We start from the raw sequence: 13,020 nt of genomic DNA, 5'->3' as shown, positions 1-13,020 counted from the left end.
AGCTCAAATCCTCCAACCCTGGCAATATCCTTGTGTAGATTGGACAATTTAACTTAGTGTCCAGAGATGTGCAGCCTAGGTTGGTTATCCATGGGAAATGGCAGGGTAACAGGGATAGGGGAGTGGCATGGGTCTGGGTGGGATGCTCTTTCGACAGTCAGTCAGTGTGGATTCTGGCTGAATGGCCTGTTTCCATATTCTAGGAATTCTAAGAATATGAGCCTAATAGTATTAGTTTGGTCTCCTATTAAGGATCTCATCCTCTAAGGAAATGACGACTTTGATTCGGCAATATTTGTAGACAGCATTTTAGGTCAAGGATCTTTCATCACAAGTTCATGTATATCCAGCATTTTCTATTTTTATTTGTCATAAAGTTTGCTTAATTGCTGTAGAGCTAGATGTCCTGCAGATAATGCTGGGGGCATAGAGACAGGTTGTATAAAACTTGCATAAAACCATCCCACCTAAGTTTGTAACATTGCTACACTATCTCTTTTGCAAAAAAAGAGCTATGGATCATGGGACTGTCAACGTGGGAGTCAATGGGAATAATCTATACTAGCATGCAGCAGAGTTGCAGTTCCATCACCTCATCACCAAAAGGCAAATATTAAGGAGGCTAAGCCAGTAATCAAGTCCTTCAAAAAGTAGTAGGCATTTGACTTTAGTAATGGAACCTACAATATCAATGTCAATGTGACATCAATTCAATAGCCAATTCTCTACACAAATTATTACATGACAAACCTCTTGTGTTATAAATAACAATGTATAGGCAGGGCAGTATGTTGGACCATCAAGATCTGTTGAATGCTTTAAGCCACTAATAATGGTTACAAGATCAAGGTTATGGAATCTAAACCATTCCTTACCATTGCAGATTGAATTAAGCTTAATTTAATTAACAATAATAAGAATTCAGTAGTGAAAATTTACCTATTATGGTGATGCACTATTAAGAAAAATTACATCTACAATAATGGCCTAATGATGTTTGAAGAAGGTAATAAACTGAATGATCATTGTGGGGGTGGTTGATGGACCCAGCAGTTGTGGTTGCTGCCCCTGTTCCACTTGCCTAATGAGTCTATGCAGCTAAGACCACTGTGCTTCCTGGATGGCATAGGACTCTTCTTTATCCCTTCCACTATGGATAAAATATTGAAGGAGGTGGTGTGTGGTGAGCCAAGCCCCCCAGTGAAATGCCAGGTCAGCAGGAAAGCCACCCTTCTCAACCCCCAAACCCCTTAGTGGGAAGTATAAATCTCGCCACTTAAATAAATTCCTGCTTCTTTTACAATCACCTAGTTTGTAGCAATTACCAGACTGCACATTGAATTTTTTTATTTGTATCATAACTGAAGCAACATAGTTGTGTAAAACATAATTCCACCTGTTACAGCTATTCAAGTACAATGGGGTTACAGAATTCAAATATTACAATCATGCAGAAAATTAATTGTAGGTCATGTAGCGTGGAGTAGCACTGAACTTGGCATAAGACTTGATAACTTTATTCACAGCTTCCAAAAAATCTTTCTCTGTAGCAATTTTTCGACGTGCTCGAATAGCAAACATCCCAGCTTCTGTACAAACACTACGGATCTCAGCTCCTGGAGAGAAGTGAAAAATATAACAAAGCATGATTACATCACCTCATTTGTTGCACCATGACAGTCACTAGATTTGTCTTGACTCATCTACTAGGGCTGGCTGAAGTGTAATCTTATAAGGGAGTTATATTGTCCTGGATAGGAAGATTTTCAAATCTAAAATTCAGTGTATGTCACCTTGTTTTTGAATCAGGAGTTTATGGATCCCAGAGGTTTAAAAAAAGGTACATCCAAAAGGACAATTTAGAAGCCACAGAAGCAGGAGCCATAGTCTGCTATATGAGATTTTTCATAGATTGTGAAAAGTTGATATCCATTGGACTTAGCTTGTACACTAATTACTGAAAGCAAGCGTTGATCACACCTCAGGTACTGTATGTAGATTTGGTCACCGTACCTCAGCTATACACTTAGACTGCAGGATTGTCATATGAGGAAAAGTTAGATTGGCTAAGTCTATACTCACTGGAGGTTTGAAGAATGAGGAATTCTCTCTGAAACATAAAATACTGGCAAGGCTGGACCAGGGTAAGGAAAAACCAGTATTGAGAAGAGGATCAATCATGACTATACTAAATGGTGAAACAGACTTGCTGGGCTAAATAGCATATTAGTGTTCTTGTTAACATGTTTTTGAATATTAGCATTTGTAAACATTCAGAATTAAACATCTTGGAACTGAAAAGGTTCACAGCATATGTATTTTTATAAATAGATTTGAAAATTACTTTAACTCACCTGTACTGTTAGGACACAGTCGAGCAAGCAATTCAAATCTTATGTCTCTCTCCACACTCATGGAACGTGCATGGATTTTGAAAATGTGAGTTCGGCCCTGAGTCAAAAATCAAAGGCAGTTTAAAAACTATAGTTTATATGCCATATTTTAACTGATTAGTGGATAGAATGATTTTTTTTCATATTTGATTTCAATCATAGTAGGAACATTTATAAGGGAAAACTGGTCTGGAATTCTGTTTGCAGGTGAATCTAAAGTGTAGCAATGTTACAATTGTAGTCATAATTTTTTTTTACTAGTTTACACCATATACAAAATTGGTTGTTTTGTACAAGGACTATAGAAATTCAATAAAGATTTGGAAAATAATTCCAACTTTTTTCAGGTTCATAAGTTAATATTCCAAATGTATTAAGTAGCATTTTTCCATACCTCAAGATCCGGTAAACTGAATTCAATTTTACGGTCTAGTCTTCCAGGTCTCATCAGAGCTGGATCTAATGTATCAGGTCTGTTTGTGGCCATCAGTACTTTAATGTTGCCTCTGGGGTCAAATCCATCAAGTTGGTTAATAAGCTCCAGCATTGTACGCTGAACTTCATTGTCACCACCAGCACCATCATCAAAACGAGCACCTTGGAGGGAAAAAGAAAGTGTCTTTCAAATGCTAATGCACATGCTCAACATTTTAATCAGGAGGAATAAAATACAGAAAATGGGCCTTTTTTGAATAATTGAAGTGGTGCAATATACATGTCATGAAAACAGTGTGCTCAATGAGTAGAGACTTTCAGGACAGAAACTGACAGGTAGATTTCACAGGAAAGTTAGAAAATCATGCATGGAATTTTGACTCCATGCCATGCAACTTTCTTTTCAACTAGATGCCTGGTGAAGAGAAGCATATTGTGCAACTTTTGACCTTTACTCATCAGGACATATGCATTAATGCCAAATTTTAAAAGGGAATTTGTTGACTAATTCCAAATGTACTCAACTTTCACTAACAACCTATTTAAGATGATCAGTTGAGCTTAATATAGTTGCCAGAAGCCCCAAGTTCATAAGCCTGTCTTCTACACAAAATGATGTTCAGGCAACGCACCTTTGGTGAACTTAGTGGAAAATAACTCCTTGATGCACTTTCTATGGCAAATAGAATTGCCAACCAATCAGTATGTTTTCCCCATGTGCTATAACGTGTTGCTTTCTTTTGAAATTTGCCATTCTTTCATGTTAATTCCTTTAGTTCATTTTGGTTGGTTGTGGTTTCAGTAAGAAAACATTGTTTGGCATAATTTACAATTATGTTGATGGTACCAAACTGTTTAATCAAGTCAACAAATAGATTCCAAAAGAGTGTCATCATCTAACAGCATGGTACAACCATCTGATCAGCTATTGACTTAAATTTCCTTACACTGTTTCAAACGGTCATTTAGCCCCAAGACACCCATTTCTCTAAAGAAATTAAATACAAGTACCTCCAATTGCATCAATCTCATCAAAGAATATTAAACAAGCCTTCTTTGTTCTGGCCATCTCAAAAAGTTCACGGACCATCCGAGCACCCTAAATGGAATAAAAATTAAGTATATCTGGAACAACTCTGCTGGTGTAATAATGTGGTAGAAGTCACTTTATTTAACTTACAAAAAAAAATTAGCAAATTATTAGCTGTTGCAGTCTACTTATTTTTCCAGAGACTAACAATTTTAAATTTTCACAAAAATTGTTGGATGATCAAATTTGCATGATTAGCTTCACAAATGTCTTTGTCAAAGGACAGGTTTTCAAAGACTAAAAGCCTACTCAAGTAGCGTGCTGCAGTGTCAGCATAAATATATATGTGTCCCTACTTGAGTGAGGCTTGGATTATTAAATTTCACAAACATAGAGAACTATTCACACTACTCCAAGAAATGTCAAAGTTTTTTTTTGTTTTTACCTCTCCCACATACTTTTGCACCAGTTCAGATCCAATCACTCTTATGAAGCAGGCATCTGTCCTGTTTGCCACAGCTCGTGCACAGAGTGTTTTCCCTGTTCCTGGTGGTCCGAATAGCAGCACTCCCTTTGGTGGTTCAATACCAAGGTTCACAAAACGTTCTGGCTGAAAGTCAGACAGACAGTGATTTGATACAACTTTTCTTACAAATACGATACTTAGCAGCTTATAAGACAAAGTTATAGCAGCTAAGTTAAAATAACAAAACAAATCTAGTTAATTGCTATCTACATCCCAATTGTTCAAAAAACTGACATTATTGCACAGACTGAATAATAAAAACAAGTCAATATTAATCAAATGATATGATACCAGATGTATACTTACATGCAGCAAAGGAGTTTCCACTACCTCCCTCAATTTCTCAATCTGTTCTTTACAGCCACCAACATCACTGTATGTCACATCTGGCTTTTCTTCCACCTAAAAATGCATTGATTATTGTAATTGTTTACAAATTTAGCCTGAAAGTACAATTGTTACTATTTAGGGAGGGATGAGACCATGAAGTAATTTGAATTCAAGAATAGGGATTTTAAGATTTTGTTTTAAAAGCACACAGGGGACCACAAGTCAACACAGTTCAGTAGCAGTGGGATGACAAATGAACAGGATTTGGTTCAGAAAGTGCCGATTTAAACTGTCACCTTTACTGCTTCGAAGAACCAGGGCTGAAGTTGTCAATAGTGTTGTGGAAAAAAAAAGGGGTAAATTACGATCCATGCGCATTTAAATCTCAAAATTAAGTACTTTTAAAAAAAGCCAAATAATGAACAACGAAAATTGTGGGATTAGTAAAGGTTAGTTCACAAAACTAAAAAGGGTTTATTCTTTCAGTCACTGTTCTGCTCAGTTAGTGGAAACCGAAAATTGAAACACTACATTGATGTGACTTTAATAATATAATGCATCTCCCAGTACATAAAAACTGTTGAGTATTTTAAATTGATTCTAAGTACAAATGGCAGACCTCAAAACTGAATATTCATACATGGTGAAAGATTTAAAAAGATTAGTAACTCATCAAGATACAAAACCAAACTAAAAACCAACTGAGCCACTAATCTAGTTTTAAAAAAACAAATGTAACCTATTTTGAAACTTCATTTCCTGAATCAGTACTCCCTACTTTAAAGCAAACAGTAGTCATAGAGACGTACTGAACGGAAACAGACCCTTCGGTCCAACCCGTCCATGTCAACCAGATGTCCTAATCTAGTAACATTTGCCAGGACTTGGCCCATATCCCTCTAAACCCTTCCTAGTCATAGACTCATCCAGATGCCTTTTAAATGTTGTAATTGTACCAGTCTCCACTATTTCCTCTGGCAGCTCATTCCATACGCACCATCCTATGTGAAAAGGTTGCCCCTTCGGTCCCTTTTAAATCTTTCCCTTTCTACCCTAAACCTATGCCCTCCAGTTCTAGACTCCCCCACCCCAGGGAAAAGATCTTGTCTATTTATCCTATCCATGCCTGTCATGATTTTATAAACCTCTATAAGGTCACCCTTCAGCCTCCAATAGTCCTGACAATGAAGTCTGAAACCAACAATAGTGTTAACATTTAAGATTTTATTGGGAAACCTTACAGATTTATCCAATTAATAACTAAACCTTCAATTAAACAAGTTCACTGGTTCCTTCTCCTCAGGTACTATCTGTAGTCCATTTCAAATCTGAATAATCCATTTTCTCTTTCCCCAAAAGAAACATTTTATTCCGCTGTCTTTACTAACTTAAGACCCACATGTCTCAATTCCAAGTTTGAATACTTTTCTACTTCACCACAGAACTGAAACAGCCCTAAAAAACACACACACACAAATTACTTATGTTAGTGATGTATCATTCCTTATCATTTCTCTTGACCTGTTTGCCTTTGATTTCTCCTCAATGCCAAATGCCTATGTCCAGCTGACTCCACTGTTAACTCTACAGATAGTCATAGAAAACCACCTGTACAGTATTTTCTTCCAAGCCTCCATAGCTAACCTTTAGAGACCCAAGATCACTGAATATTTGTACTCTAAGTCAGTTCACATATATACAGTCAACAACTCAGCTCCACCTCACTTGATCATTCCACTGCCTGATCTGTCAGGCTGCTTAACATCAGTGAAGGGAAACCAGAGTTCTGAAGAAGAAATACGGGATCTGAAACATTAACTCTGATTTCTCTTCACAGATGCTGCCAGGCCTGCTGAGCTTTAAGGAATATCTGATTTACAGCATGCAATTTTATTTACTCAACATTGGTCTTGGATGAGCTGAAACTCCCTTCAATTAAGTATTGAGAAGATCAATGAATGGTACCTCCAACATGAGGGGCATGGATAGGTTAAATAGACAAGGTATTTTCCCTGGGGTGGGGGAATCCAGAACTAGTGGGCAAAGGTTTAGGGTGAGAGGGGAAAATTTTGAGAGGGACCTAAGGAGCAAATGTTTCACACAGAGGGTGATGAGTGTATGGAATGCCAGAGGAAGTATTGGAGGTTGGTACAATTACAACAATTAAAGGCATCAGGATGGGTTTATGAATAGGAAGTGTTTAAAGGGATATAGGCTAAGTGCTGGCAAATTGGACTAGGTCAAGTTAGGATATCTGGTCGGCATAGACGAGTTGGACCAAAGGGTCTGATTCCGTGCGGTACATCTCTATGACTCCAATTCTAGTCTCAATAAATCCCCCATTTTGGTTACTACAACCAATATTACTCTGTCCAATAGCCCTGTCTTTAATGGTTTAGATCCCAAGCTAGAACTCACTTTCTAAATCTTTGCGACTCTCTCGCCCTTTGGTCTTTAAAGTCTATCTCACTTGATAGCTCCGCTTTTCATTTGGAGTGAACGAGTCTGATTGCAGTGCTGCAAATTACCTTGGAATGTTTTACCATGCTAAAGGCGTTACAAGTTTTTTGCCGCTGGACTTACTTGCATCATGGTAACTGTGGGATCAATCTTTGGAGGCAATGGAATATGGATTTGATACTTGTTTCGATCCACACTGTCAAAATGTGCAAAGAAGTATTTTAAAATGTGATTCAAATTCAGGTATAATAGCTTTATATTGACTACATTGTTGATGCCAACACTATAAATTGAATCTTAGTGCAACTGTGAATCTGAAATTTCCTTAAATTTTATTAGTTTAAATGCATAAAAGATTTAAGTCAGTAAAATATAAGAAGTGCATGTCAGCTGGCACATAGAAAAATTAAAGATTTTGTCCATACCCAACTCTCATTCCTTCCTCAATGTCAGTAGGAGCCACCTGGTCACTCAAATCAACTACAAATTTTGCAAATTGCTTCACGTTAATTATGTACTTAGGATCTTCTGAATCTGCATTAATGATCTTTGTACATCTATAAAAAGAAAAAGGTGCATTTATTAAGTTTCAGCAAGTACTAGGAGCAGCAATTCCTATTTTATATGCTGTTGCATTGTTTTTGACCTTTGAGAAAAAAAGTTAAAACAGCAGCACTTTTAAAAGGGACAGGAACAGACAAAGGCAACACATGGTCTCTGCAGGAGAGAAAGAGAGAGAAAGAAACCCATACTGCTAACTGACATAGCAGTGAACCTGCATGGTTATTGCCTTTGCCGTTGAATTCATGTATCACTGGGCACCGGAGTGCACCTGGGAACATTAACAAAGTGAAATTCATAACTGATCTTGGAGGAACCTTTTTGGGAGAGGTCACAGCACGAGACAGATAAGTGAATAGTTTTAAGTGTGGCCTCGGAGCCTTGCTGTTAGTCTGCAGTAGTGAGTAGAGTGGGTTCTTTCTTATTTATATGTTTTATTGAGATATGTCTCTTGATTAAACTTTAAAAAGCCGTAAGTATTAAGTTAGCCTGGAGCAGTATTTTGTAAAAGAAGACTGTGCTATTTTCTAGGTACGCAGATTGGAAGAAGCAAAAATGGCCTTTAGCAGGGTGATATGCTTTTCTTGTCGGATGTGAGTGTTTAGGGAGAGTTTATGTATTACTGAGGATTATATCTGTACTAAATGCCGTTGGTTGTGAATCCTATCAGATCGAATGGATCGGGTGGAGTGAGAGTTAGAGGCAATGAAGAATTTACAAGAGCAAGGGGGTGTGATGGATGGCAGTTATAGGAAGGCAGAAAAGTCTCAGATGCAGTCATATAGATGGGTTAACTCCAGGAAAGGTAAGAGAGGTAGGCAGAGAGTGTAGGAGTCTTTTGTGGTGATCCCCACTTCAAACAAGTATGCTGCTTTGGAAAACGTAGGGGGTATCGGATTCTCAGGAAAATGTAGCACAAACAGCCAAGTTTCTGGTATTGAGACTGGCTCTAATGCAATGAGGGGTACGTCGGGTTCCAAAAGATCAATTGGGTTAGGGGACTCTAGTCTGAGGCACAGACAGACGTTTATGTGGCCAGCAGCAAAAAAAATCAGAATGGTGTGTTACCTCCCCTCGTACCAGGATCATGGATATCTCAGAGAGGGTGCAGAATGCTCTCAAAGGGGAGAGGGCTCAGCAGGAGGTCATTGTACACATAAAAAGAAAAGGTTGAGATTCTGAAGGGAGAATATAGAGAGTTAGGCAGGAATTTACAAAGGACGTCCTCGAAAGTAGTAATATCTGGATTACTCCCAGTGCTATGAGCTAGTGAGGGTAGGAATAGGAGGATAGAACATGTGAATGCATGGCTGAGTAGCTGGTGTATGGGAGAAGGATTCACATTTTTGGATCATTGGAATCTCCTCTGGGATAGACATGACCTCTACAAGAAGGACGATTGTACCTAAATTGAAAGGGGACTAATATACTGGTAGGAAGATTTGCTAGAGCTGCTCAGGAGGATTTAAACTAGTAAGGGGGCATGGGGGGGGGGAGCAGGGAGATAGTGAGGAAAGAGATCAATCTGAAACTGGTACAGTTGAGAAAGGAAGCAAGTCAAACAGTCAAGGTCACAGCAGAGAACAAAGGCAGGACTGATAAATTAAACTGCCTTTATTACAATGCAAGAGGCCTAACAGGGAAGGCAGATGAACTCAGGACATGGTTAGGGACATAGGACTGGAATATCATAGCTATTACTGAAATGTGACTTAGGGATGGACAGGACTGGCAACTTAATGTTCCAGGATACAAATGCTACAGGAAAGATAGAAAGGGAGGCAAGACAGGAGGTGGAGTGGCATTTTTTTAATAGGTATTTTTATTGGAAATTTAACATTTTTACAAGTTTACAAAAATAAATAAAAAAACTCTCAAGTACAAACATTGATATACAATTAAATCTTAAATAAATAATAACCAAAATTAACAAAAGAAAAATACTGAGAAAAAAAAACAAAACTCAACTAACTACTAATCTAACCTACAACTAACCAGAGTGTATAATTAAGTCTCTTACATTATTCAAATAAGAGAAAGAAAAAAAAACCAACGGATAACGCAGAAATTGGATAGTGAGACACATGCTCGAAATGTGTTAACATCAAATGTAACAAAATCCGTATTCGTGCAGGATTCCTCTCCCAAGGGGCCCCGGACCAGCCAGGTTCGCCATCTCAATTAAATAAAAGCCCTTGTTAGAATGGCTGAAATATCTGTATTTATATAATTCAAGAAGGGCTTGCCATATTTTATGAAATAATTTGGTCTTTCGATGCACTACATTTGTAAGGAAGTCAAGGGGAATACATTCCATAATTAATCTGTGCCAATTTGAAAGTCCAGGGGGGCCCTCAGCCACCCAGTTTACCAAAATATTTTTCCTTGCACAGAAAGGGAGAATAGGAAATAATCTCTTCCTGTGCATGTCCAGGGAGAGTAAGTTCGAAAAGCCCAAAAGGAGAGATACAGGGTCCACTTTAATTTCCGTTCCTAAAATTTCTGTCAGGGTACTTGCTACTCTAGTTCAGTATCTACGGATCTTATGACAGGTCCATTGGCAATGTACAAGAGTGCCCATCTCTATTTTACATTTGAGACACATTGGAGATGCTCCTGCCTTAAATTTTGCCAATCGATCCGGTGCTATATGGGCCCTATGAAGTATCTTCAGCTGAATAGCCTGAGTTCTGTTGCAGATGGTGATTCTTCTGGCATTTTCCCAAATGTCATTCCACATTTCTATAGAGATTTCTAGTCGCAAATCCTGATCCTATGTTTTAAGCAGATTGTCCATATCTCCCGATACTTCATCATGTAGTAAATGATAAATAGTACTGACGGAAGATACCCCCATTGGCCGTAGCACTCTACATTCTCTATCTGATTTATAAAGACTATCTAATAACTTAGTCTTCTTCTATATATAATCTCAAATTTGGAAGTATCGAAAGAGGTCTTCATTAGGTAATCCGAATTTCTGATGCAGCTGTTCAAAAGACATCAGGACCCCTTCTTTAAATCGGTCCCCTAAACATGAGATACCCCTGGATCTCCAGGGTTTAAAAGTGGCATCTGTAACCCTCGGTTGAAATCCCCATGCTCCCAATATCGGAGCATAGGGGGATGTTTTACGTGAGTTGCCCTCATTTTGCCGCATTATATTCCAAGCTTTAATTGTATTTAGTATTACAGGGTTTTTACATTGATCCATAATGATTTTCCTCGTCTGAAAATAAAAGGTTAATAAGTGGGCATTTTACTTGAGAAGCCTCGATGTCCAGCCAGATTAATTGCGGGTCAGACAAGACCCAATCAGCTATGTAACTTAATAGGGAACTTAACTGATATTTCCTAAAATCTGGGAAGTCCAATCCTCCCCTTGCCTGTGGAAGCTGTAGCTTCTTCAGCTTAATGAGGGGCCGTCTATGATTCTAGATAAAGAAACCCAACCAGCCATATAATTTACATAGTGCCAGCTTGGCAGCATCACCGGAAGCATTCTCACAGGGGAAAGGAGACGGGGCAGGACATTCATTTTAATTAGTGCTATTCTTCCCAGCCATGAAATTGGAAGGTCTCCCCATCGCTGGAGGTCTTGCCTTATCCTTTCCAGTAAATGCACAAAGTTAGCCTTGTATAACTGACCAAATACTGGGGTAATAAAAATGCCTAAATATAAGAAACACTCCAGGGACCACCGAAAGGGAAAGTGTGATCCGTCCACTAAGTGGGGTATCATAGCAAGGCCACCCATTGGCATAGCCTCCGTTTTTGAGAAATTAATTTTATAGCCTGAGAATGCACTAAATGTATTAATAACTTGGATTAAGCGAGGCACGGACATCAGAGGATTACTGAGGAATAGGAGAATATCATATGCTTTATGTTTACCTGTACCAATTCTCGGGGCCGTTATATTAGGAACAGCCTGTATAGCTTCTGCTAGTGGTTCAATTATTAGCGTAAATAACAATGGCGAGAGAGGACATCCCTGACGGCAGCCCCTACCCACACTGAAGCTATCCGAACCTAATCCATTAGTAATCACAACTGCTTTGGGATCACTATACAGTATTGAGACCCATTTGGTAAACACCTTTCCAATGCCAAATCTTTCCAATGTGTAAAACAAATATGACCATTCAACCCTATCGAATGCCTTTTCTGCGTCTAATGAGACTACTACTCCTGGTATCTTTCCCTGATGGCAGGCTTGAATCATATTCAAAACCCTTTTAGTATTATTGGATGATCTATGGCCCTTAATAAACCCTGTCTGATCCTCCTTTATGATATGTGGCAGTACCCTTTCTAGTCTCAATGCTAATGTATTAGAAAGGATTTTAAAATCTACATGTAGCAAGGATATTGGTCTGTATGACGCGCAATCTTCTGGGTCCTTTCCTTTTTTAAGGATGAGAGAGATATTTGCCTCTTTCAACAAAGGCGGGAGAGCCCTGACTGTATGCGTAGTTATACATATCCATAAGTGGACCAGCCAATATTCCTGTAAATTCTTTATAGAATTCAACTTGAAAACCATGTGGGCCAGGTGCCTTACCACTCTGAAGTTGCCTGATTGCGTCAAGTATTTCTTGGATTGTTAGGGGAGCATTTAAGCCCAATACCTGTTCTTGAGTTAGGTCCGGAAAGGTCAAATTTTTACAAAATGATTGCATCCTCCTAGTCCTGTCTTCACAATCCTGCGATTTATATACCCGTACTTTCCTTGATAGACGTGATAGTTTGAGGGGCCTTTTTTTTCCTTTGCAAGAAATGCTAAGTATCTACCAGGTTTGTCGCCAAATTCATATAACCTTTGTTTTGCAAATAATATTTCCCTCTTAGCCGTTTGGGTAAGCGTGGTGTTTACAGCTGTCCTAAGGGCCGTAATCCTTTGCAATTTGATAATAGAAGGTCTGTCAGCGTATGCTGTTTCAGCTGCTTTTAAGTGAGCTTCGAATAGACGCTGTTGTTCTCCCTTTAATTTTTTCCTGGGTCACTGAGATGATCAAACCTCACGCGTAAGCTTTGATGGTCTCCCACATCATTGATGGGTTGCTAGCCATACCTAAATTAATTCCTAAAAAAGTTTTGAATTCTTGAGAGAAGTACTTTACAAATTTACTATCTTTCATCAGGAAGGGGTCCATACGCCAATGCCAAGTGGATGTCCCATTGTTCCTCGCCTTGATTTCCATATATACAGCAGCGTGATCGGAAATTGCTATATTACCTATTTTACAGGATGATATGGAATTTAAAAAAATCGAGGGGGCAAA

At 38.5% G+C, this 13,020-nt stretch overlaps 1 protein-coding gene across 1 annotated transcript in view; it reads right to left on the bottom strand.

The window, feature by feature from the left end:
• Positions 1-1,330: 1,330 nt before the first annotated feature.
• psmc2 (proteasome 26S subunit, ATPase 2) overlaps positions 1,331-13,020 on the bottom strand; it is a 29,826-nt gene continuing 18,136 nt past the window's right edge. The window contains exons 5-12 of the mRNA XM_043713845.1: positions 7,600-7,731; positions 7,298-7,370; positions 4,691-4,786; positions 4,304-4,468; positions 3,840-3,927; positions 2,788-2,990; positions 2,355-2,451; positions 1,331-1,616 (exon numbers count right to left, since the gene is read on the bottom strand). Coding sequence (XP_043569780.1) covers positions 1,459-1,616; positions 2,355-2,451; positions 2,788-2,990; positions 3,840-3,927; positions 4,304-4,468; positions 4,691-4,786; positions 7,298-7,370; positions 7,600-7,731 — 1,012 coding nt within the window. The 3' untranslated portion in view covers positions 1,331-1,458. The remainder of the gene's footprint in view (positions 1,617-2,354; positions 2,452-2,787; positions 2,991-3,839; positions 3,928-4,303; positions 4,469-4,690; positions 4,787-7,297; positions 7,371-7,599; positions 7,732-13,020) is intronic.

This window comes from Chiloscyllium plagiosum, chromosome 23 (assembly GCF_004010195.1).
Source record: "Chiloscyllium plagiosum isolate BGI_BamShark_2017 chromosome 23, ASM401019v2, whole genome shotgun sequence".
NCBI classification, from domain to species: domain Eukaryota; kingdom Metazoa; phylum Chordata; class Chondrichthyes; order Orectolobiformes; family Hemiscylliidae; genus Chiloscyllium; species Chiloscyllium plagiosum.
This window is presented reverse-complemented; position numbering and strand designations above follow the sequence as displayed.